The 27,463-nt window shown below is 42.3% G+C and overlaps 1 protein-coding gene across 2 annotated transcripts; it reads right to left on the bottom strand.

Annotated features, from left to right (window-relative positions):
* Positions 1-1,507: 1,507 nt before the first annotated feature.
* Positions 1,508-27,463, bottom strand: cables2b (Cdk5 and Abl enzyme substrate 2b). 2 transcript variants are annotated; one of them, XR_004775576.1, is made up of 10 exons: positions 24,958-27,463; positions 20,596-20,688; positions 18,944-19,021; positions 17,907-18,015; positions 16,208-16,358; positions 8,405-8,499; positions 7,225-7,331; positions 5,145-5,349; positions 4,072-4,311; positions 1,508-2,768 (listed from the first exon to the last, which is right to left on the bottom strand). XR_004775576.1 is itself a non-coding variant. In XM_035522303.1 (9 exons), exons 1-9 carry the CDS (start codon positions 25,491-25,493, stop codon positions 4,171-4,173), a joined length of 1,515 nt encoding a protein of 504 aa, XP_035378196.1. In that variant the 5' UTR covers positions 25,494-27,463; the 3' UTR covers positions 1,508-4,170. The 2 variants fall into 2 exon arrangements, 1 of the variants encoding a protein (XP_035378196.1); XM_035522303.1 differs by having other exon boundaries at positions 1,508-4,311.

Raw genomic sequence — 27,463 nt, 5'->3', positions numbered from 1 at the left:
TCTACTGAAAGGCGGAAAGACATGCAAAGATAAATGCAACAATAAGAAGTTCAAGTTTGGTTTATTCGTCACATACATAGCCATACGCTCGCAGTGAAAAAGATCCTACTTGCACATACTCCAGGACTTTAGAAAAGAATGCTTTTTGCTTCAACGAGTGAATCCAGAGATGGTGACCTGCACCTACGCTGATTTAAAACTCCTTAATTAGGCACCAAAGCTTCATTTGTTTCAGTGAAGGAAGAACAACACGAATAGCAGAAGCATTTTCTTTATAAATAACAAAAGCACCAAACCCACTCTACAACAGTTTTTAAGTAGCGGTTACTAAAAGTTCCTATAAAGCCATTTTTGCAGAGGATGGTTTTGATCCATCTACCTCTGGGTTATGGGCCCAGCAAGCTTCCGCTGCACCACTGCTAGCCGAGAGGGCACAATCTCAAAATTTCTTGAATTAGAGGGCAGTGCCCTATCCACTAGGATATTGCATATTTTGTTCTGTTGTGTCCTAAATTATATTCTGTCTGTGACAAATTTTAAGCTTTAGTGTTCCACTTCGTGACAGTCCCAGAGTCTACTGAAAGGCAGAAAGAGGGGACTCCCTAGCCAATAACCCAGCTTCATCCCACTCATACGTTCCCTGTAAAATGCTTGTCTCTTGCCTCCTGCAGAACCATTTATAATAGGTAAAACTAATTATTAATTAGCAATTTAACTAATATTAAGATTGTCTATTAACTATGAATATAAGATGGTAGCTATTAATAACCGCTAGCTAGCTAATGTAATTGCTCTAGGGGCGAAATAGCTCACTGCACATGCTTTTTCTCACATATTAAGATGCTTAGTATAACTTAATAATTTAATACTTCCTTTAACTAAGCAACACTGACAAAGTTAGCATACTGAGTTTCATAGTCTATTAGGAATTGACAGACCTTTTAGCTAGTTGGCTAACTGTTGACTTGTACAGCTAACTGTTAACTTTTAAGACCAACCAGTATACAATGTTAATTTATTTGAATATCAGTAATTTCCTTCATGAAATGCTGTACGTATTCATTTTTTAAAAATTCATTTGATTTTCAATTTAAAATGTGAAAATTGCTGCCATTGAGTGGTGTAGAATGATACAATGTTAGACTACAGGTTCAGACACATGGATACTGGTAGGTTAATTAATTCCCTCCCAGTCATTCAAAGCTTTCCACAGTGAAAATACAATATAAATAATGAAATCATTATAGTAATTATAGGAATTGTTCATTTATTTTTCTTAATATTATTGTTTTAGGAATTATCAAAAATGTAAAAAAAAAATAAATTACTTCCTGTTACTATCAGAGCAAATCATAGTTGTTAAGAAAATAAAAGCAGTTTCATCATTATTTTACCTGTTATTTACAACTATTTTCTTCATTGTGACAACTACCATTAACTACCAATGTCAACTAACTTAGAATATATGTCAGAAATACAAAGGAAGTAAATAATTAATGCACATTAGTAGTGAAATCAGAAAATATATTTCCAAAGTGCTCTTTTGTGGTATATTATACAAACCAACAACAACAACAACAACAAATACACAGTATTTATCATACAAGTACAATACGTATGATAGTATGCATACATTACAGGAAAAAGCAAACAGAATAAAATCAAGTGAAGTGGAAAAAATAAATGTTTCCAAGCAAAACAAACAGCAGAAATCTTTCTCATACTACTATTCAAATATAGTTTGTACATGATATTAGAAAAGCGGAAGACTATACAAGACTATCAAACTGGAACTCTAAATGAACAGCCTTTCCAATTTCTTGTACCTCTGTAACTACCCCAACATGACTCTGCTGGTTCTAGAACCCATATGCTGTGCCACACCACAGCAGGACTGGGACTCCAGTACTGGACTAGGTGGGCAGAAGTGACCAGCAGACTGCAAGAGTTGCTAAACACACTGAGGGATACTTTAAAGCTTCAAATTCTACTGCCTACTTATTGCATTACTTAAAATTATGACAACAGTGTGACTGTCAGGGATTAATCACAGAAGAATCACAGTGTAATGCTTCACTGATTATCTCATTTAGATTTGGCATTCAGACTTTATTTGTTGTCTCCCACTTACAAATCATTTAATTCTCTCAGGCACTTACTAGTCTTTGAATCCCTGTCTAGGTGAACCTAGAGCAAAAAAAAAAAGCCTCATTCAAAAAGACTGCTTTCTTGAATTTCACTAGTCTGCTAACAGTGACTCTCTCATGGTCACAAGTCATTCTCAAACCAAAAAAAAAAAGGTATTTAAGTGCACAAATATACAGACAGATCTAACAATGAGGAATTTGCACGTACAGGATGAGGGGAAACAAACGACTGCCATGAATTCATCTTTTCCCCGCAGTGACGTCATACATATGGTTATTGCCAGTGTTTACCACAAGATGGCATTTGAAATTCTTTGTCCTACGACCGTGAACACAGGTTCTATTTTTGCAAAGACACTGTAAACTACAGCATAATGCAAACCATCTTGGACAGAAAGAAAAGCTTGGACCAGTTCCTCTGAGCCCTATTAGAAGATTGACTGCCCCTACTAACCACTGTGGTATGTGCATTTACCACAAACTCCAGAAAGCCAGAGGAAGGGCAGTTATGGGACCGTATTCCTCACTGGGACAATAGTTCTATGGGACAGCATAAATCCAGACCATCCTCCTAAAGTGCAAGCGTTCTCAATTTGCTGTAGTTTCTGAAGGTCACAGTATCTATGGCAGGAGCATACGGCATTCAGTTATTGGTACTGTAAATTATAACAAGCCAATAAACATTAGAAAACGATATGTATTGGAAATCAGAAGTTGAAGAAAAAAGTGAGCCGTTATTAACACAAGCGTGTACAGGAGAATTGTTAGTTTATGGGGACTTGTAAGCAATTCTCCTTTTGGTGATTTTTGCTATAAGATAATCTTAGATCAGCTAGAAAATGGCACCATCTTTCACACTGACAGGCAAAGTAAACAGCTTCATAGTGACAAGGCTATCAGTGTCACCAGAGCTACTCACACCACTGACCACTGTGTCACAAAGCAAGATGAGAAAGTGTTTCAATTATATATTACGAATGTCAAATATAATATTTTCCACACGTAAAATGTACAGCGTAAATGCTTCCTATTTTTGTGTTTTTTGTGTGTATACTAATGGAAGAGGAAGTACTGAACAGTGTGTGTTGGCCACCACATTAAATAATTATTGCACACAGTACACTATAAAGCTGTTCCTTAATAAAGGCTGAAATGTGTGGAACTCATGGAGCCATAAGAATTAGTGTGGATAGAAATAGTGTGGAAAAGAGGATAAGGGCACACAGTACATATTATAAGTCTCTGGAAAAACAAGTAAATTAAAAGAATTAAATAGAACACTGAAGCACGGCAAATGTGCTTTAGTCTGAATCAGCTCTAATGTAGAGCATCTAATTTACATTTACATTGGAAATGTAAATATGTAATTTTTTGTCTTCCAATCAGAGGCTTTGCGAAACATCTTAAAAGTCTCAACACAGAACACAGTCAAACAGTGCACACTGGTGGGACAGTGGTGTTGTACCAGTGACAGAAAAAAACCCCCTCAAATATTGCATAACATTATACAAATGAGTCTTTTCACCATGAATTGGTTAAAAGCAGGAAATGCCTGGATGTATAATAATTTATAGTAACAGTAAATTATACAGGCTGTTTCAGTGTGGCTGTAAATATACTTTCAAAGAAGTGTCTATACAAGGATAGTTCTACTTTAAATTAAAAATAGAAGTTATTTTTGTCACAATCATGTCAATAGCGTGCACACGCGCACACACACACACACACACACACACACACACACACACACACACACACACACACACACACACACACACACAGGATGTGGGAAAACTCTTCCCTTGTTATTTGAGTGTTTGGAGTTGATTTAAAGCCGCCTCGTAACTAATATGTCATATCATTTCCCTCACATGTCCCATGTGAATATAAAAAGCAAAAAATATATATGTTAACTATAACCTACAAGCACTTAGTGTTGGCCTGAAACCTTCCCTGAGGCCGGTCTCCATAGCCTCTCTGATCCCGTGGCCCAGCTCTGGCTGGGGTGGGTGGTGCTGCAGGCTCAGGGCTGCTGCACCAGGCGGTGGAAGTGGGGCATGACTTTGCTCTCAGGCAGATAGAGGGCCATCTCCAGAGCCACCAGTACAGTGAACTCGAAGGAGATCAGCTCTCTCCTGCTAATGCGGAACCTCTCCTCCAGTTTCTGCAAAGAGAAGAGCCAGGATGAGAGGGCGTCAGTGAACGCTCTGGAGTACTCGCTCTGACTGGCAGGGCTTTATGGGAACATGGGTTTGGAGATCAGTGACTATAGCTCCAGAGCAGGATTGTGCTCAGCTATTATTTAACCACTTTACTGCATCAACATCTGTGAAGTGTTATCTAGCCAGTGTTATCTAGCACTTTGCTGTGTGTACTCTGTGCAGGAATGAAACTAAAAGTAAATGATTATGAACTTGTCGACATTATGCTCTTTTTGACTTTTGTTAGGTGAACAGAGTCAATTATTATTGTGGGGTTCTTAAAAGAACCATCACAGAAATGGCTGTTTAATGCCTTTAATAAAAACAACAGTTGTATTCATGTAGGCATGAAATTCTTGACATTCAGTAGACTGCTCAGACAGCCAGCCTGTATCGCTACAATACAATGCCAAGCTCTATTCAAGCTCTTATTAATAGAATAAAACAGACCTTGAATAATCCACAACCTTTTTGCTTTGACCTCTAATTGACTGAACAGTAGTTTATCTCCTTACACACTGGATCTTCATGGTGCTTCCATATGTGACACTAATTATGTGATTAATTGCTGTGAACTGAAATATAATATATATATATATATATATATATATATATATATATATGCAGATTTCAGGTTGTGTGTGTGTGTGTGTGTGTGTGTGTGTGTAGTGAGAGAGAGAAAGTATTTCTAAACAAAATCTGATAGACCTCTGACCTCAAGCAAAAGACCAAAAGAAGCTGCAGGTGAACTTTTCAGGCTTTTTACGTTTTTTCCTCTTTTCTCATTTGCACTCACGTCGATAAGCTGTTTGACCTCTTGTTTCCTGAGGTCGCTGCTGATCTTGGCTGCCAGCAGGAGGCAGGCAGCCGCCACCAGCTTGCGGTTGGCCTTGCTCAGGCGGCCCTGCAGGACGAGCTTCTCGAAGTAGGCGAAGGCCACAGCCACGGAGGCCGGCTGCAGGCCGCACTCCTCCCCAGCCTCCCGCATCTCTCTCTTTAGGCTGTGGGCGCGACGCGCCGGGACGGACAGACAGACGAACAGAGTCAGTGAGGTGACTGCTCTCAAAACATCTACAGGCCATCAAAGCCTCATTAAGAACAAAAGAAAAATAAAATGAATGGCAACATTAATCGCAGTTTACTTTTGGAATGTACGGTTTCTAAAACTAGATATCTTATAAGAAACTCTAAAAACATGTCTCACATGGACATCATTTATTCACCTCTACTGGCACAGGGCCTCTCATGAGATCAAAGAATTGTGAATGTTGATGAATCAGGTTTGTACAGCTTTGTGCTCTTCATGCACAGTAGGCCTACTACAGAGCTATTTGATCTCTGATCTTCGAGTCGATCAGCGTGCATACAGCTAACGTATTCCAGCCACCTGAGTCATAGCAGCTATTGAATGAGGACCATCTGCCCTGGTGTGAATGTAGACCCCCTTGTTGCAGTCTTTAAAGAGTCACATGCCTGGTTATGACAAGCTGAACAAGTAAGTGTCTCTATAAGAGCTTGTGGAGTGGAATCTAGATATTGCCAGATCCATGTTCTCGCAGAACTGGCACTTTTTTGCAGGCTTGTACCACAGTGTTGGGTCACTGCGTGTTATACTGTGTATGACTATGTATGTGACGAATAAACCGAACTTGAACTTGAGATGTTCAGGATGTTGACGTTAAGAGGGCCTGTGGCGAAGAGCAAGGGTATGCTCACAGCCCTCCGGGGAGGGTTCCACTGATTACAAGAGTGTCGCTTATAGCAAAGCTTATAACCAGTAACTGTCATCTCCTGTGTTGTGCTGGTGCTGAGAAGCACTGATGGAGCGATCTCTCCATGTGCTACAAACCTAGGAAAATAAGTATGGAAATCCTGCTCTGCCCAGACACCGTGATTCCCCACTCACTGTTACTGATACAACTCAAAGTAGCGGCAGAGCCACTACTTTTTTTTGCCATGATTCACTCCCTTAAACTTGTAGACCCTTCTTTGTCTGGGCCCTCTGCCTAGGCCAGTCTCCCAAGGATAACCCAAGCAAGAGCAAGAAGCTCTCGACAACATGGCTCTATGGTTCACAACATATAGCTCTATGGTTCACAACATGGCTCTATGGTTCACAACATGGCTCTATGGTTCACAACATGACTCTATGGTTCACAACATATAGCTCTATGGTTCACAACATATAGCTCTATGGTTCACAACATATAGCTCTATGGTTCACAACATATAGCTCTATGGTTCACAACATATAGCTCTATGGTTCACAACATGGCTCTATGGTTCACAACATGACTCTATGGTTCACAACATGGCTCTATGGTTCACAACATGACTCTATGGTTCACAACATGGCTCTATGGTTCACAACATATAGCTCTATGGTTCACAACATGGCTCTATGGTTCACAACATGGCTCTATGGTTCACAACATGGCTCTATGGTTCACAACATATAGCTCTATGGTTCACAATATATAGCTCTATGGTTCACAACATGGCTCTATGGTTCACAACATGGCTCTATGGTTCACTAGGGCTATAAGCCTCTCTCCCACGAAAAGGTCATGATCCTAGCAGGATCCTAATTTGTAAAAACTGTGCAAAATGAATTGTGGAAAATGTCATTTAATCTCAAAGTACGTTTAAGTGCAAAAATGTAACATCTGTAGGAGAGAGATTACTATAGTTACTGCAACAACTTAATGCCAAGCTGTGTACATCCACTGGGATAGTATAGCAAGGACGTGAATGCAGCTAATATGGATACAATATTAACCTAATGCACTATCAGCTATCAGTTATATTATTTGTTAGCAGTCATGTGTTTGTGTAAGTGTAAGTGTGCAAATCTGTATGTGTGTAGGGATGTGTACCTTCTGATCTTGGTGAGTGTGAGCTTGATGTGAGGAAATTTCTCCTTAAAGGTTTCATTCATGTCTTTCTTCAGATCCGATGGTTTCACATACTCAATCACTGTTGTCTGAGAGACATAGAGACAGAGTGTTACTTGCATGCTTTTGTCAGCAGTATTAAGGTGTGCATAGTGACGATATGAGCTGGTCAGACTAGGTACATTTAAGTCATAGAAGCCATGGCTTTAAAATATATCCTGACTTTATATCCAGCCTTTGTATGAAGCTCATTCCAACAGCACAAAGTCTCTGTGACATAGAGAGTCATTTAAGCCTCTTTAACTGTCTATGCATGAGAGTGTGTGTTTGTGAGAGAGTGTGGGAGAGAGGGAGAGAGAGAGAGAGAGAAAGCGAGAAAGAGAGAGGGAGGGAGAGAGGGAGAGAGAGAGAAAGAGAGAGTGAGAGTGAGAGAGAGTTGGATCAACCTGATGCATGGATCAACCTGAATCTGACCCCACAGAGACACCGAAACAAATCATTCATGGATTGCTGCCAGGAACTAAACCCTTACTGACTCTCCACTTTAACAAAGACAGACAGCATGAAGACGAGGAAGGGCTGGAGCCCTAGAACTGATCAGGCGTGACTACAGTGCGGCTTCCTCGTGTACTCTAACACATAACAAGATTCCTTGGACGTTTCCCTCTTTCAGTAGGTGTGTAGGCAGTTTAATAAGGACATTTTTAGCAAGTTACAATGGTGCAATTCTAACAGTCTGAATGTCCCATTACAGTTCATACCAGCATTTTGCATCCTGAAATTTTAGTTGAAATTATATTTAACAATATATTGCTTTCTTAATGGTTTGTTAATAATTTGTGACACCAAGATCATGGAAGGTTGAAATATGTACAAGAACCCTCTAACAAATAATTTTTTTCCTGTTTACCGTGACATCCTGAGCCACCTTGGGCATTCCAGATGAGGGTTCCATGGTCGTGTGATGAATTGCGACATTCACGCGATCCGACAAATGTAAATAGTTTTGCATATGGTGAAAGCTAACGCCAAAATACTGAGTTGAGCAGCACATGCAGCCCCTAGCTTGTGCATCTCCGTCCCAGAGTGCAATTCACCCGACTCTCCCATCTCTTCACACGACTGCTACTCCTGAACCCCCATGCCCCTCCCTCCATCTCACCATATAGGAGGCAAATATCAGGACTCTCTTGTGCTTCCCGCAAGGCCACTGGGGGTCACTCAGCAGGTTGGGGTCATACTCAGAGTCATCCAGACCTGGAAAAGACCACGTGCATAGAAACACCACCATTAGAACTGCTGTATATTATATTCGGGGGGGCTGATTAGGCAAATACGAAATTAATTGGGTTCATGGTATGGTATAATTGTTTACCATATCTACTATCTATACTATAAATTCACAGATTAGTAAATTCCTTCCAATTATTGTAGTGCCATTAACCAACATTTTTCATCTTTCCATTCATACTGCTGAATTGCCTGCTTTCTGGAAAGCAGCCTCTGTACATCCTCCTTTTAAGGATGCTGATCACTAAAGCAAAATGGATAAAACCCTGCAACAGTTTGCATGAGCATCATCTAAGTTTCTGGACAAACCTGATAACAAGCAACTAACTCACTAGCTTAAGGTGCAGGCCATCTTACTATATAAATGAGCTTATATTGGAGTCTCTGATATGGTTTTCACTGTGTAAATATAAACCTCCATCTCTCACCACTGCCATGTGTCTAAAAGCATTTTCCAGAGCTCAGTACCTGGTCCCACTTTCATCTCCCAATTTATTAACGATATTCCTCATCTCGTTAATAACTCTCGCATGCATTTATATGGCGATGATAATGTTGTATGCTACTGGTCCATTTCCTGACACAGTATTATGTTCCCATCAGGATATCTTCCTCAAAGTTAATCAGGCTTTTACTGGTCTTCATTTATCAGTAAACACAGCCAAAATTAAAGTTATCTTGCTTGGCCAGAAGGGCACTGTGCTCACTCCCAGTTCTGAAATGACCGCTCCTTGAACACTCCACTTCTCTCTGTATTGTCTGGGTGAACAGTCCTCTCTGCGCACTCACTGTAACATCTGCTGGCTTACACTTCTTTATGAAACTCTTCTTGTATTCTCACGCCCCTTTTTAAGTCACTTATTGCAGTTTCTGTGGACAAGTAAGACATCCTCCCTTTGCATCACAGTAAAGCCCACAGTAAATCCAACTCATCCTTTGGCCTGTTGTCACGTCAGTCGGCTGCACCCAAAGGCTGGATACATCCGCATGTGTTACTGCTATTAAGGGCTTACTTAAAGACAATTTTAATAATACCTGTAAATGTTTTACTTCTGTTCAATTCACGTAGCTTCAGTTTGTTAACTCTTGTTATATGACTCTTGTTGTTTGTTGTCTTTAGTAATTTATTTGTCATTTTTCTTCCTCTCCCCCTACTCTACAAGTGTCTTCGGGTACTTGCAAATAAGAATTAGTTCTTAATGTCTTGATTGGTTAAAAGTAAAATGTTTTAAAAATCTAAAATAAAAGTCAAATAATTTTAAAAAATGATACAGACACATGCATGCAAATTGGCAAAGAGTACAAAAATTTTTTAGTACAGGACATGTGGTTCGGCTTGTTTCAGAAGACACAAAAATGGAAATATTAAAAAACACTGTAAAACTAGAGATCTTCAATATACATGTAGACCTTGGTACTGGGTTGCATGTATGTTTTAAATAAGGTAACAAAGTATATTAAATTAATAAAGCATGAATTGTGCCTACGTAATTAAATAAGATCTGAAAAAGTTTAATTAAAAATAAACTTTAATACAACTTCTAATACAAAAGAATAATTTGCTATTTACAAAACAGAGAAAAAAATTCTATAGAATTGATAATCCAGAAAATAATTACACAGCATCCATAGCACCTCAGACAGAGAAGCCCATCTCTGCAGCCCGATCCAGAATGCCAGGAATCACCTCCACCAGGTCTAGGATTTGGTCAGAGAAGAGCATTTCTCCTTCTTTGGTAACCACTGCATCACACACCAGTGGCTCCTCACTGAAAAGGTTCATGCATGGCCTTATGCTGGGTGGTCAGCATGTGCCTCCGACTCTGAGCTGGAGTGAGAGAATGATCCCTCATCTCCAGAGAAGGTCTTCCTCTTTCTCTTCCGCAGCTGCGGTGGTGGAGTCGTCGTCGTTTGGTTGGCCATGTTCTGCATGTGGTTCTGGTAGCAGGCCTTATGCCATTGCTCCAGGCTGGACAGGTGAGAGTAGTAGGTCTGCATGTCCCACTCCCAGTAGACCTGCTGCCAGTAGAGCTCCTGGTTGGTATAATAAGCTCCAATGTTGCCAGGCAGCTGAGCTCTGTACCTCCACCAGACCTTACAAACATACATTTAATTAGCTTTTTCTTTTTTCCCCTCTGTGTCATACATAGCAATTTGGTAAGGAGCACACCAGTGGGATGCTGGAGGATCTTTATGGTCGGTGCCTCTACAGCACCACTAATATGGCCGACCACATGCGAGGGTGCCGGCCCATAGGAGTCCACACACATCACTGTCTCATGGGAGTTGTAGGGTGCACCTGAAAATTCCACAACAGATAAAGTGAAATACAGCACACTTTAAGGCTAGTCTGCCTTTTTAATATTTCACAATGAGCACGCAATATGAAGAATCCCTCTCTCATGTTATCTACAGATGCAATGATGCAGTCAGCAACTGCTGGTGCCTCCATGAAGTGATGTGCCACTCTTGGGTGTAATAAAGGCAAGGCAAGGCATGTTTATCATACACAGTGGCAATTCAAAGTGCTTTACACAGACAGAACAATTTGAATAATAAAAGTTATGATGTTCCAATATCTATTACTTGAAGAAGGCATTTGCCAAAAATAGAAAAAAAAAAAACATGGCCAAAGTAACTCATTCAAATAAAATATGGTTCATTTAAGTAGTAAACAAATTAAATAACAAAATATTAAAAAGGAATTAAAAGAGCAAAATACATTAAAAATAAGATAAATTATTAATGTTGATGTAAAATTAAAGAAATATAATGAACAGTTAAAGAGATACAAGGTCAAGTAAAATAAATATGATGAATTGTATATATTAAGGGCATCAAATCAAAGCTATAGAATAGCAGTGCAAAACTGTCTCTGACATCTAAAACAGCTTAACAGGAGAACATGTTTTTAGTTTTTGAAAGTGTCTGTGCATAGCTAATGACTTTAGACTCCACTAATCTGGTGTCTAATAGGCCTGTATTGTTCCAGCATATCAGTAATGTAAGGACCTAGACAATCTTTACACAAGTACCAATATCTTACAATTGATTCTGAACCTTCCCGGAAGCCAGTGATGATGTGAACACTAGAGTTGTGTGTGTGTGTGTATACCTCCTTGTCCTTGTTAATACTATTAGTTTTTCAATGAAGAATGCATTTTTAAAAAGTTTTTAAGAAGATAAACCGCCATATACATTCTGCAGTATGTGAAAATAGACAGTTATGGATGAAGAACCCACCTGCTGGCTGGAGGTAGACTGGATTCATCTGCCCCAGAAGTTACCCTTTAGCAGGGCAAAGTGCCTCTGCCTCTCCAGGTCACGGGCTGAATGCAAACTGCAAGTCGGATGCCCAGAGGAAGCGTGAATGTGCCCTGTAAATAATATCATCAGGTCTATAAGAAGGGCTACAGTGCCATGTAATGTCATTAGAATGTTGTTGAGAGAGTATGTGATGTCACATGATTTTTATTTACGTTCTCCATGGCAACAGAAAGACTTATGTGAAATGGTAATGAATGAATCTCAAATAAATAACTTATGCTAATTTATAAAATATGAATCAAAACGTGCTGTACACATGGAAAACAAAGCTTGACCATGATCGGCAGTGTAATATTAAAGTACCAAAATAGATACAAGCTATCTGATAAAACATTTTACTAAAACTTAGAATCCTACTATATACATCTATAATAAATACAATAATACATTTTATTATGGACAAGCCTACATATGGAAATCCATTCTGAAACACTACTTAGTAAACCTAGTGGCTTATATACACACACAAGTATAAAATAATGTACAGTGTATGAAAATTTTTTTTTTCTTACCATGAGTGGTAAAATCTGATCTCCTGTGTTCCTGTCCAGATCTCCGGCGGTACGAATTCATAGTCAATATGAAAAATGTATAGATCCTCGAAAGTAAATCGTAGAGCAAAATCACAGTATGACCAGTTTTGAGCTTTTCAGGACCCAAACTGAGCACCAAACATTCCAACTTCCAAACCAAACATTTTAAACCAAACATTCTGCAGTTGCTTAGCACACACAATCAAACCAGTCTCTATGGAGACTGGTTTAGTTTGTCTAGATTGAAAAAGTTTAGTTTTTCAATCTAGTTTGTCTAGATTGAAAAAAATACAAATGCCATCAACTCCGAATGTTTTTTGCAGTATTTTTGACTATACACTCATGATTCTAGACACTACGTCTTCTCAATAAAAAACACAAGACGGATAGTATGTGAATGCAGCGCAGTGCATGGAGGCCTTATCTGAGCCATCCATCCTGCCATCACCAACAGCGTGTGTGTATGTGAAAAGGGACCATCACTGTAGCTGGCTTGAAAAGATACTTCCGATAATGGTGCAGGAAAACAGCTGCTCACACCTGGGAGGTAAAGTGTTACTTTAGCAAGGAGTTCCTTGGTGCTGGCTGCCAAATATTTCCAAAGGCGTGTACTTCAGGTTCAGAAAGTCGGAAAGCCTCCCCGGGATTTTTTTTTTTCAGGTGCCTGGCTTTGCCAGAAAGTAGAATTAAGAAGGCAAAGCATAGGAGAGCTTTCAGCTTTTGAAAAAGAACTTCTGTACCAGTGAACACTAAAACACTACCCCCTTACACTCCAAGGACTGGAGGGTTTGGACTCCCATCCCTGCCTCTTGTAACCACATAATCCATGGTAGCTACTAATTGTCTTAAGTTTTATAAATAAAAATATTAAGCCTGTAGTTTAAGATGTAAATAAAACAGACCAATTTGCACCCTTCGTATGTGTTTAAATAAACAGAAAAAAAGAATAAGATAAATATGGCAGATTCTTTTGGGATTTGTAAGGCGTGTCCCACAAGGCAACAGTCTGTAAAGCATTTCCAAGAAAATGTTGAGAGAAAGAAATAGACAATAAACAACAACAAACAATGGCGTGGCTTATTCTGAACTGAGCTTTTGATCTGAGCTGGTTCGTTACACCTGCATTTTCACTGTGTGACACTTGTGCTCGCTCATGTTTCACACACACACACACACACAGAGAGCGAGAGAGAGAGAGAGAGAGAAAATGCTGGAAAAGTATCTACAAGGCCATATGTTACACTGACTGCTTTAGTAAGCATACATCGTATATAAGACAATAAACCAGTATGGCTTTAGCATATGCAGGTGTCAAACACCATGTGAACAGCAGATATGAAGGTTTCCTCTTCAGTCTCCTACTCAAACAGGCCTTTGTGTGCACTTATTAAATGCAAACAGACAGATTAGGCAGTGGCATTTAAATCTGCAACCTTGTACAGAAACAGTGGTCAGGAAAGCTCTTCTTCATTTTTAATTTTGAAGCCAAGAGGTTTCACAAGTTTATTTGGCTTCCGCAGACGTGTGTCATCACCGAAACAGGCATCCTTCCCTTTTGGCAACAAGAAAAAAATGAAGGCAGCAAACTGCTATTGCTATTAGTGTTTGTAGGTGCTGGATTTAAAACAACAATAACAAAAAAAACCAAAAAAAAAAAAACAAAAAAAAAAAAACCCAACATCCAGGCTTGCCTACTTTCCGTGGAACACCATCCAGCACACCATGTCCTTCATACAAATGCCAACAGTATGACTTTGAAATGCTTGGCAATCTCCTAAGGAAGCACAGAATTTGAAAGGTCTTCTGAACCTTACTGAGGAGTAAAATGCTGTGGTAGCTAGAGGCCTATTATCTTACAAACTAATCTGCTGCTCAAAGTGCCAAAAAATGAGTTCCTTTGTATTTTGCATTGTACGTTTGAGCCCCTGCTAGCAATAAGTGTAAGCATGAAATCCCTTGTGTCCATCTTTGATCTGCATTTCACCAAAAGGGAGGTGGTCATGTAAAGAGACCATGGATAAGATGAACACAGTGTAGGTTTGTCCTCAAAGTACTCGACTACAGCAAGAGAGAAACTGTTGAGAAGTTAAAATGTGATTGATCATGTACATCAGGTCCTGTAGCTCCACCCAGCTACCACGCCCCCCTTCTGCCCATCCTTCTGTAGTCTCTCTTCTCCAACAGGAAGAATGCACTTCCAAAAACCTGAGCGCCCGCAATTAAATGGGGCACTAAAAAAACCCCAAAACAAAACAAAAAAACAGTATAAACAGTTATAAACAGTATTTAAGTGTAGCCAAGACTTGGGTTTCTGCATTACATATTTTGATTTCACTTTGAAAATTTTAATAGGCTTTCCTGGCAGACATGTTTTGCTGCTATTACGTGGTGTGTTGTAATGCTATAATTAATACATAATTAATTATAGTAAATATAAAAAAGGCATTTTTCTTAATATTAATGTTAAACTTGTTTAATCTAGTACAAAATAATCAAGTACAAAATGTTATCTTTATTTTGTACTTGTCTGATCATGTAAAGTTAATTATGAAAAATTCTAAAATCAAACACTACATTCTGTTTTGCAATAAAAATGAACAATAAATAAATGGTTTTGAATGTTACTTTATTCAAAAAGTGCCACAAAACCTGAAGTCGTGTGGGTGCAATTACAGCACCCCCACCCCCCCACATAAGCAGCAAAATCCATCGTCTCCACACGTTTGGTAGAGTGGAACATGCTAGATTAATAATAAATACAGCAATCCTCCCTCACCATTCATTAGCTTACCTCCTCAAATCAGCAAGTTAGAAGGTTAAACGTCTTCAGCAAAGCCAGCTGCTGCTGTTAATTAAACTAAACTCATTCTTGTAATGTAATCCACGCATATGCCTACTTACCCAAAGATCTGTTAAATAGGAGAACAAATGAACACGTTACGGGCGACAAGGCTGTTTAGCGTGGTCCTCGCTGCTAACCGCTCAGGTAGATAGCTACCTCGCTACTGCACAGATGTGCCAGGACCTCTTGTGTAAGCGCTTTTTAAAAATGGGACAGGCAGTCAGTGAGAACACGAGACCACACTAGTCCAGCGAAAACACCTCCTCTTAGTATGAGATGTGTGTTCTATGTCATCGCCCTTAACCAGTGAGCACATACTATAGAATGTATATTTAATGCAAAGAAAAATGTGCTTGTAAGACTTCCATATTTCATTCAAGTACTTAGTCTGCTTAAAAGTGTCCTTCACTGACTCTTATGGGTCTTGTTAATGAAGGGTTACTAAATCTGGGGTATGGATGTGAACAGCAAGGGCTATGCTAATGACACACGCGCACACACCCCAGAGTAGAAAAACACAAGAATAGTTCAGTCCACACACAGACCCTGGCTGCAGCAGCGCTGTGTTAATGACCGGCTACAGTGCTGGCCCTTGCCTCTTTATTCTGTGAGTCATGCAGCACATCACAACCTTTTCAGCTCCCCCATTGTGTCTGTGTGACACAAAATATAACGGGCACATAATGGGCACTAATGTGTGTGTTACTGAAGGACCTATTGATATCAGACTAATCCTCTGCCCCAGGCACACACATATACACACTCCTAAACTATTTCAGTCAGTCTTGGGTCACAATAGGATCAAGGAATCTTGGATAAACATGCCTCAGTGAGGCCCAGTACAAGCCAAGCCCAGCCCAGCCTGCTCCCAGGACAGTGATGTAGCAACCGTGTGCATGCCACAGATGAAAATATTTTAGCCAACTGTGTGTGTGTGTGTGAGAGTAAGTGAGTGAGTGAGTGTGTGTCATACCCAGGTTGAGGCCCACAGTGCTGCTCAGGCGTGATGAAGGGTAGCTTCGTGGGATGCTGTTTCTGGAATAGGGCATCTGCAATGCCATGTCTGGCGCTTTGTCACTGACCAAAGCATTCGTGGGGTACAAGAACTGGGCATAGGATATCGTCTAACACACACACACACACACACACACACACACACACACACACACACACACACACACACACACACACACACACACACACACACACACACACACACACACACACACACACACACACACACACACACACACACACACACACACACAATTACTCCATCCATAAACATCAAACAGAAGAGGATCGTATGTAGTAACTGGAGTGTACTGTACTAAAACATGTAGAGGTGGTCAAAATTGCAGTGAAGTACACGAGTTTCCCAAAGAAACAGGATCTCTGACAGAAGGCCCATCAGCTGTGTAAGCAAAGTGGTTTGATTCTAGGATATGAAACCAGATTACATTAGAAAAAATGGATCTTCAAATTGCAAATTCTAAAGTTCCATGAGTGTAGGTCAGGTGTTTGAGTGCTAACGTATGTGACTAATGCAGTGTCCATCAGCATTAGAGGATGCTTGTGTTTTACCTCTTCAGACAACAGACGCAGACCTACGAAAAAAATCAGCTATTAACAACAAGAATTCCTTTGGTGCTCACTTATCAATCCTACAAATAAAACAACGGCTAATATCATTCAAACGCAGACTGTAGACCCATCTAGTTGCAGATTATTTAAAGGACAAATGACCCTGCTCCCATATTGACTCACTAAATTGGTACTTGTTGTAGGGTATTGTTTATGTTGTTTAACAAACTTTAGCACTTATTGTTTATTGCACTTATTATTGATTAAGATAGACCTTATGTATTTTGTACTTCTAGGTATCAGCATTGATCCCTGCATTTCTACAGTATTCTAGTTCATTGGTATGCTGAACCTCTAACCTACTGTACTGTACTAGGATATTCTATGAGTAAATGACAAAGCACTTATGTAAGTCGCTCTGGATAAGAGCGTCTGCTAAATGCTGTAAACGTGAAATACATGTAAAACACTCCACTAATCATCAAAATGTCAAAAGACATGCTCATAAAGAGTGAGAAAAGTTACCAGTCACATTTTTAACTGCATTACAGTAGCTTCTAACTACTCTACATGTGCTATAGGGAAATTTATTAACCCAGCCACTAAAACAGTTGATCCTTTTGTGCTGGTTATCATTCACGTCTCCTCACGCGTCACTGCGGCAGTTGTCCGTTGTAATTCTTGTGAGAGATGTAATCAGCTTTCCACTGGAGAAACCAAGTTAAGACCTGCCGATCAGTTTAACACCACCAGACCGCCAAGACTAGTCACTCCAATGGCAAAGCATTTTAATGCTGATGGACATGCAAATGTAAATGCATTTTAATTCTGATGACATATCTGTTTGCACTGCAGAAGCAATGGAGACAGGAAACCCAAAGGAAAAAAAAACAAACAAACCACAACTTTAAAAAAAAATTGTGTGTACTTCACTGCAATTCATACATATATTATAATGTCACCACAAAGCTGATGGGTGTGAAATGAGGCCATCGGTGCTGAGCAGGACAGCAGTCACGGACACCAGAGTGTTCCTCCAGTGACATCCCTGACATCATGACTGACAGCTGAAGTAATCTAATTCTTACTCTTCCGTACATGCCGAGCTCCACCCCCTCCAAGCCAGGAAGCATCTCGAGGGTAGTGGAGAATCCTCCAGACGAGTGCCTCCGCCGCTGGTTGGTCAGCGCAGGGTCACTGAAAAAGAAAGAAAGAAAGAAAGAAAGAAAGAAAGAAAGAGAGAGTTCAGAATACTGTCTGTGTGCTCTTCAGTAAATAAGGGCATCACTTTCAGAAGGGGAAGCGTCACTGAAGAAAAAGGCCATTTTATTTTAATTACAACTATTAGATTGAAGCAGCAGAGGAGTTCTCAGGTCAGAGAGAGAACCCAGGTTTACTGAAAGCCCAGAGGCTTGTAAAGGCAGGCAAACCTGCACTGATAGCGTTCACTCCGATACACTCTGCAGCCGGCACACATGCATGCACAGCAGGAGTGATTACCCAATTTTCAGGGTCTTCCAACTTTAGTGTTTGCTAATAATTCACCCCCCCCCATCCTTGTCCGTGTTCAGACAAATCTCCAGATAAACTGGGGGAAAAGGAGGAACAGATGGACTACACTTCCCAGAAGCCTGTTCTCCCTTTTCTGGGTTCCAGTGGGCAGCTCTGGGAGACAGCAGGGAGAGGGCTGGCCAGGTCATGTCCTACTCAGCTCAGAACTGTGGGAAACATTCCTGCTCGAGACATTTGTCCCGGCCAGACCCTGGATCCCAGGAGGAATGTTCTGCTCTTGTGCTCACTGTGGGTCCAAAATGGTGCCCAAGTTCTCAGTCTCTGTCTTGTTTATTTTATGGGGGGGGGGGGGAGAGAAAGTATGCCAATTGATGTTTACTTTCAGAAAGGAGTATGACAATCTAATGTTTATTTACGGAAAATAATCCTGGGACAAAATTACAGAGGACAGGAAAGGAGAAGAGAGGGTCATTGCGCAGTACGTGGGAAAAAGGTGGAGACAAAGCAGGACGTTGTGAGTAAGCGGGAATGAAGCTGCGCATGGATGTGCTTGGCTGGACAGTTCAGGCGGCGTCAGAGAAAAGCACTGTGGATGTTTGCTTGCCCGTAGTACCTGATGTGGAAGCTCTCTCCATATGGCAGCACAGAAAAGGCAGCACACAGTGATCCCTTCGCACAGACGAGCACGATCCTGCAGTGGAGGGGAAAAACAATAACAATACTCTGGCAGGTTAAAACACACACTCGCTCTCACCCCTCTGTCAGTTCCCGGGAAGCAGGCAGTGAATGCGTTCAGAAGACTTGTTACACTCTCGAGGTCGTTCACAGGTCCACAGAGTGACTGCACCTGCTGTTATGGCTGTGCAATGGAGATCAAACTCCATAACACACACACACACACACACACCATCATCCATAACACACACACACACACACACACACACACGTTCATGTGGTTCCCACATGCACCATACCCACAGAGGTATGCTGGGACTGATCTCCATCCGGACACTCTGCAGCTTATGCACACACACACATGCGTTACTGTTGTCATTTAGTTGTATTTGCCTCTGTGGCCTTATTAACTTTTGATAGTAGTTAAAAATAGTTCGCTATAGGTAGTTAGGCCACCGGCCAGCGGAAAATTTCTCATCGGCCATTTGGAATCATTAATTCCCCCTTCCTCCCATTACGCTGAATAGGGTGTGTGTGTGTGTGTGTGTGTGTGTGTGTGTGTGTGTGTGTGTGTGTGTGTGTGTGTGTGTGTGTGTGTGTTTAAAAAAGAAGAAGAAAAAGCCAGGGAGGGGAAAAAAAAAGTTATGGAAAAGCAGGACCTGTGTGGGCCTCTTAGTTTTTCTGTGTGGGTACTCAAACACAGCTGGAGGAAGAGCAGGGTCTCGGGGAAACAGCACGCAAACTCTTTATCCACTCCCTCGGCCCCACACCTGTCTCCCACACACAGGCGAGGCCAGTGAGCACTGCCCTAAAGGCATTCTGCAGTGGATCTGCCCCATAGTTATGAGAGCGCCTAACCAGTGCCAACCCTGATCTGAGACTCTTGCTGCAAGTGTTATTTATACATGTCTTTTGCGTCACAGGAGAGTCGGAGTGCAGACTGCTCCTTTGGAAAGTTCATGAAAAGCCTGAGGAACCTCTAGAAGTGGCTTGTCGGCTCGGAGCCAGCCTGAACGACTCCACCTATGGCGACGCTTCCCAGGCCCAGCACGGGACAGTTCAGGGAATGTGCATTTTTTGTTCAACCCGACATACGCGATCTGGTTTGTTAGCTAATTAGCTAGCTCTTTGCAAATCGAGTTACATGTGGTAGAGTTGGGAAAACGCAAAAACATGTGATCCCCATGATTCAGCCTGAACTACAGGAAGATATTCACACTTGTCTTTCAAAACATTTTTCATACAAATACTGGAAGGTTAATTCGCAGTTAAAAAACAAAACAAAACACTACAGGGATCAGATGGTAGATTTGCTAATTGAATGTATATACTGACAACTTCTAGCATTAGTTATGCCTGTCAACAAGTAATCTCCCTTCACCTACTGAACTCGTACAGTAATAGCAACAGCAAGAAGTGCAGAGCACCTTCTTACTTCAAATGAGTGGGGGAAAAGTAGAAATACTGATACACACGCACACCTATAAAATATAGGTCAAGATCGACCCACAGGCTGTTATTGTGGGCACGACCTCACAATACAGGGGATTAGGCAATACCAAATAGACAGAGGTGAACACATGCACACACCTGCTACCTCTGGTGTCATACTGCCGCATGCTCTTAATGAAGTGAACTTTCTTCAAGGAGCGTGGCCGAGAGGAGCCAGACACGTTACGGGTCCTGAGAGAGAAAGAGAGAGAGAGACAGAAATCCTTATTGTACAATAGGAGACACAAATGAATAGCCTTTATATAGGATGCCTGCGAGTTTGTGCTCTTAGGGTCTAGACATTTCTAACACATGCCAACTAACACGTACCGCAGTTATAATCGATTCACTCTTACAGCATGTTAGTGCCGCAATGCCGCACCAAAATAACGCCAGGATGGGGGTACCCCGGCTGAGAGGTATGGCAGTTAAGAATGGAGGGCGGGGGGGCAGGAGAGTGGTTTCCTCTTTCCTGTGGCTCAGTACTCTATATGGTTAATGAAACTGGCAGCGACCGGCTCTGTGCTGCTCGTCTATCACGGCTCCACTAGACACCGGGCCCGGGGTACGTTTGCATGGGAGGAGAGATGTGTGTGTGTGTGTGTGTGTGTGTGTGTGTGTGTGTGTGTGTGTGAGAGAGAGAGAGAGAGAGAGAGAGAGACCCTTTCCGCCATCATAGGCTTTCGTCAATGAGATTGTGATTGCATTCGCATCAGAAACTCTTAAACGTCTGGCTATAGCAACTCTCTGTCCAATGATATCCAGTTAACAGAGGATCTCCAAATGGTCAGACAGATAATTAAATAAATAAACAAACAAATAAATAAACAAATAGAAGTTATTTATTTAATCGCAGCATCTGCTCTCATGCACAACATCGCCCCTTTGTGACCGTCTGTCTTTCTCCATAAGCTCTGCCCAGGGCACAGCGCCGTTCACCTCCATACGGAGACGTGATACGTAACACGAAATAACGCATTACGCCACCTGCTTGTGCGGTACCGGCCCCGACCAAAGCCCCTCTCCAGCCAAGCTGTTCTGCTTCAGGAGTGACCAACGACCTTAATGTCGCGTGCTAGAATGGACTGTTATCCGAGCCAGACAGGCAGAGAGTGTCTGTTGGGGTGGGGGTGGGGGGGCTCAGTGAGAGCAGACACTTTCCACTGTCAGACATCAGGAGTGTGACTGGGGCAGTGGTAGCTCAGTGGTTAAAGTACTCAGCTTATCATTGGAAGGTTGCTGGTTCAAGCCCCACTACTGCTAAATTAACACTGTTGGGTGCCTGAGCAAGGCCCTTAACCATCAATTACTCAAGTTGTACTCAGTCATAATTGTAAGTTGCTTTGGACAAAAGTGTCAGGTAAATATAATGACTGATTTCATGTCGTCAGGCCTGGACTGCTTGTTCAACCAAGCCTTCTCTTGAAACCTTAAAGTGAGGTTTGTATCTGTTGGGCTCAGCATGTGCTCCCAAGGGGCAAACTGGATTAGTGAGTAAGGCCCACACGGGAACACAGCATTGTCGCAATTGGCAACAATGACTCGCTTGCCTCCTCTTAATATAACCTAAAGAGTAATCCAGGCGCATCTGTCCATCTAGATATGTGAACTCAGGCCCCTGCTTCACCCTCCCTGGCCGCTCATCAATGCCAGGAAAGCTACTTCTGCACTGTTAATCCAGTCAGTTGGTTCATTGGGGTTTTTTTTGTTGTTGTTTTACATTTTGCCCGTCGATTGATTCTCAGAATAAATTTAAAAAGTACATAAATAAATAAATACAGCACCGAGGTCTTTGACCGGAATACATCTCTCTTTGCAAATTCCTTTTTCGCATTGCAGTGCTTCTTAATATGCCAGACTGCCTGCCTGAGATGATCAAGACTAAGCAGGAGCGAAGGGATTAACGTAGTATCCCGGGATGAGAATCTCTCTTGGATTAACATACTCTCCTAGGATAATAATCTTTGTCTCATTTTGGGCCCAGCTTCCACATTAGGATGTGGAACAGTGGGTACCAGTAACTGCAAAGCTGGCTGTCAGCTTTGGTGTGCCCAGTCTGAGGGGGAAGGGGGCAGAGGGTTTATGGATCGGCTCCGCGGTCCCACTTTCCCGGAGCACACGCATATCACGCCGAGGGCGTCAGATAGGTGTGTGGGTTGAAACAGCAGGGCTGGCGTGAAGCTAAATCACGACAGCGTGGGCAGGGGAGGGGCTGGAGTTTATGCAGTGTGCTGCTCTCCAGTAAACAGGCTCAAGTGTTTTACGAGGGTCTAGCCGTTACTGCTGAGTTCTTGCCGTTCTGGGTTCGGTACCATCGCACTGTGGCTGACGTACTAAAAAAAAAAAAGGTCTGTTGAAAAAAACGTTTGAACTGAACATAAAGTCAGATGTAATAACGTGTGTTTAACACCAGCTTCCTGTGGTTAATAAAGGATGTTTTACGCTGGTAACCACTACTGAAGAGGAAGTCATTTTGCTATCTATAGAGATGTTCATGAGCCTTTATGTCTCATTATTTGACTGCCACAGATATGAAGTAATGAAGGAAGGTTAGGCTTACTCACTGGTTTTTAAAAAGGTAATTAACACTTCACTGTATTCCAAGCAGACAAACGTACATGGACCCCCCCCAAATGACCCACACATACATAATTCACAACACAACAAAACGGAAAAATAATTCAGCAGTGGAGGAACCATTGGCTTATTTAATTGCTGGTCATGCCTCCCCTCTACCTGACTCTCAATCTCAGTCTCTCATTCAGGGCTACAGTTTTTGCTAATTCACACTGCTGTAAAACGGTGGCTTATTTAAAGTGCCCGTGTGCAAGGCGGCTGGTGGAAGGCTCCCCTCTGCAGGGTCAGGTGCCATTCAGTGGCTCAGAGAAGGCCACAGAAAGTCCCGACTGCTGGTGCGGCATCTCGGACCTGGGCCCGCCCACTCAGCAAAAAATACTTCTGAAACTGCCACAATGGAAAAGTCACGATCGCAATCCATCGCGCTCTTATATTCAACGTAAAAACGTCCAAAAGAACACCGTCTTGTATCAGAAGGGGACAAGAGTTGTAGGTGGGGTGGTAGGACATTTTATCATCAATTCTATAGTTTATGACAGTTGGTTATATTGCATTTTGTCGGCAGTTTGATAACTGATTAACATTAATCGGCAGATAGCACCGGAAAAGGTTTCCAGGGCCAATCACAATTACCAGGTACAAAAAGAGCTCTTCTTTTCACGTTAACACGACTGGCTCGGTGCTAGCCTACACTTATGGTGCAAGGTAGATGTGTTCAGACCTGCAGAAACTATGCGGCTGGCAGTCGTCACAGGCTGCTCTGTGCTCTTTGATCTCCCTGGGCATTCCTGGCACGTGGGCGCGTGCATTTACAGGACAGGCAACCCAGAACTGACCGGCAAGGCTCTTGCCCTAAGCAGATGCCGATGTGAAAAACGCCCCCCCCCCCCTCTACTGCTCGACACCACCCACCCACACACACACACACACGCCATTCTCTCATCAACCTATAGGTCATGAGTGTGCGATAAATATAACTCTCTCACTTCCTTCTGTCACACAAGTAAACCATTGCCAAGTTCCTGTCAGGTTTGGTCCACAAAATGCCCAAGTTTGGACAAACAGTGCTCGGGTCATGATGTCGTCTGTACTGCTCCTTCTCTCAGGGGGCTTCTTTTTCTTATCTTACTGTTTGCTTCCTTAGCAGGACAACTAAACTTTGAGATGTGTGGGGACATGAGATGTGTGGGAACAGAGTGTTTCCTTTCTTGTGAGGTTAATAGCCGTCCACTCTTAATCCGACACATTTAAGCACATCTGTGATTTCAAGCCAAGAGTCACCAACAGGCGTATCTGTTTAAAAAAGGGTGCGTCAAACTGGGTGCGCTAAAAAGTGGTTTAGGTAAAACGTAATTATGCACGTTACCTACCTGTTTACAAATATAACTGGATGAAAAGTGCTGCAAGCAACGTTTCTCTCATGTGTTAATGTTATGCATTTCATAAAATAAGGTGGTCGGTATAATAATAAAGAGCACAAATAGCCTACTAAAGATGATAAAATGTAAACATTAGCGCACACTCGTCAAGGCAGCGTCTCCGGAGAGCTGCAACCTCGCCCACCACGTTCCCACTGGTCTGAAAGTGTTCCTCAAGCAATAAATAATGGGTTTTTAAACACGTAATACGGAAGTGAGTGAGCAATAGTTTGTACACCGCGTTTTTACAACAATGCAACTTACTGCAAGTGTAACACGTGAGCGTATAGGACGCAGCACCTGTTTGGGTAAAGTTACGTCCAACAGTTGTATTCAACAGCCGCAAAACCTTCCAGGGAAGGCGGTTCAAACGATCATAGGCTGGCACAAACCAGCAGAGCGCAATATACATGGAGAAGTGCGTCCGTTCTAACGTTCAGTTTCAAAGTATTTGACAGCTACTCGCCTTTGTCGAGCCTCCAAAGACGAGCTGCAACTCTGGACGGAGAGCAGCGTCGGGGACTTTCGCGCTCCCAGTGGAGTGGGCTGAAGGCTGGATGGCGAGAGAAGATTCCCCTGCGACGAAACGGACACCCTCTCTTGCTCGCTCGTTTCCACTTCAGTGTTCCCCACACTACCGTATTCCGAATCAGACGGCAGGACGAGAATTGGCGGAACATTCAAGATCCCGAGTCTGGGAACGGGACACACACCGCCGCCGGAGGACGACAGGTTGGGGAAGGTCCCGTAGGTGCTTGAGGCCGGCGACAGTTCAGTTATCGTGGACCCAACGTCGGTGCCTTCACATTCGGCATCTCTCCGGCCCGCCGCAGCGGCATCGTTTATCTGCAGCGATGGACGCCCGTCAAGGGATATATTAGTAAGGAACAGAAGCGCTGCTTGTCTCCTCCGGGAATCTCCACTTTTTCGTAGATGCTCTCTGGGTAGTTTGCCTGTACAAGCGCTCGACGTGGTGTGCACACCGCACGCAGCAGCCGCCATTCTCAAGTGGGGAGACAAATTACGCTCCGAGTGTTCTACAGTGGCGCTGGAAACCCGACCACGCCCACCTCAAGTTCATTGGTGCTATGCGAGGAATTATGTTAATTAGAGAATTTCTACACGGGATTGGACCGTCAAGAATCGCTTGAAACGGCTACACAGTAGTGACTGCGAATCGTAAACATCAAAGGTACTAGAATATTTTGAGGAATATCTGAGGAATATTCTGAAATCCAGAAGAGTACAGTAAGATAAGGGTACCGTTTTACCATAGCATTTGTGCGGCCATGATTTCTTTTATGTTGTTGCACTTTATTGCTAGCTGATCAGCGGTCGGCTATATATTGCGTGTCAAGTCTCAGTTTATTTCCCTCTGATGGCGTCAAGTCGAATGTCAATAGCAGTTTGAAGCGATAGCACAGCAAAGTTAATTATATTGTGTGAACATTTAAATATAAAAAAGAAAACAAAAAACAAAAAAAACAACCCTTTCAAATATACACAATCTGAAATGATTACTGAGCATGTTTTCGTCGTTCTGTGACTTGCTGTCTGAAACCTCACATAGCAATAGGGGGGGAAAGGTGATATCAGAAGGAGACTATTGGAGCAGTGCGTAATATCCCGAGGTTCGCTATCAGCTCAGGAATTTTGCAGCGCGAGGCAGAGCGCACTGCAGTGAAACAAGCGCGCTAACGCGGTGCCACGCGCAAGCAATCGGTATTTGGCGTGCGTCCATTCCACAGCGAAGCCAGCGGTCACTGCAGCACTCCCAAATACCGAGACCCGTCAGGACCTTTAATAACAAACCTTAATATTCTTAATAACAAACCTTTCAATCGCGAGTAAGTGGTCGTCTTTTTTTGTTGTTGCTGTAACCAATGGCATTGTGATCTGCCTAACGTTTTAAATTTTTATTTTTATTTTTAAACCTGTGACTTATCCACAGTGTCTTGTGTGTTGAAAACAGCATTGTGGTTAGTGCTGGCATACCAGCAGAGATCCAGTCCAATCTTGGGAAGCTATATGGACAAAGGTTTTGGGACACCTACATGGTTTTGGGACACTCTTCCGGGAGCTTTTATGACGTGCCATTATAAATCCACAGGCGTTAATATGGAGTTGGTCCCGCCTTTGCAGCTATAACAGCTTCACTCTTCTGGGAAGGACTGACGTTGGAGTGTGTCTGTGGGGATTTTTGCCCATTCATCCAGAAGAGCATTTGTGAGGTCAGACAGTGAAAGGGCCTGGACTGGAATCACAGTTCATCCCAAAGGTGTTGGATGGGGTTGAAGTCAGGGCTCTGTGCAGTTACAGTCAAGTTGTTCCACATCAAACCCACCCAACATGCCTTTATGGACCTTTCTTTGTGTACGGGGGCACATCTTGGAACGGAAAAGGACCTTTCCCCAAACTTCCCTCAAAGATGGAAGTTCAAACTTTACAGTTGGCACAGTGCAGGCAGGCAGGTAACGTTCTCCTGGCATCAGCCAAACCCAGACTCGTCCATCAGGCTGCCAGATAAAGGAGCATAATTTATCACTCCACAGAACATGTTTGCACTACTCCAGAGCCCTGTAGTGGTGCACTTCTCACCACTCCATCCGACGCTGGGCGTTGTGCTTTGTCCTGGTGCAGTTTTTTTTTTGCTGGTGTTAATACCACAGGAGGATTGGAACTCTGTAGTAATTGAGTCAGCAGAACATTGGTGACTTTTATGCACTATGAACCTCAGCACTTACATCGTCTGCCACTTCATGATTGAGTTACTGTTGTTCTGAAACACTTCCACTTTTCTATAATACCACAGTTATATCACATTTGATCATGGAATATCTAGGAGGGAAATAATTTCACAAACTGACCTGTTGCAATGTTACTTATTACAATACCACATTTGAATTCAGTGAGTTTTCTTTCAGAAATGTTTACAGACTGTATGGCTGGGTGTTTGTATACACCTGTGGCAT

Source organism: Electrophorus electricus, chromosome 24 (genome assembly GCF_013358815.1).
Source record: "Electrophorus electricus isolate fEleEle1 chromosome 24, fEleEle1.pri, whole genome shotgun sequence".
Classification (NCBI taxonomy): domain Eukaryota; kingdom Metazoa; phylum Chordata; class Actinopteri; order Gymnotiformes; family Gymnotidae; genus Electrophorus; species Electrophorus electricus.
The sequence above is the reverse complement of the archived record's forward strand: the minus strand, read 5'-3'. Positions and strand labels throughout refer to the sequence as shown.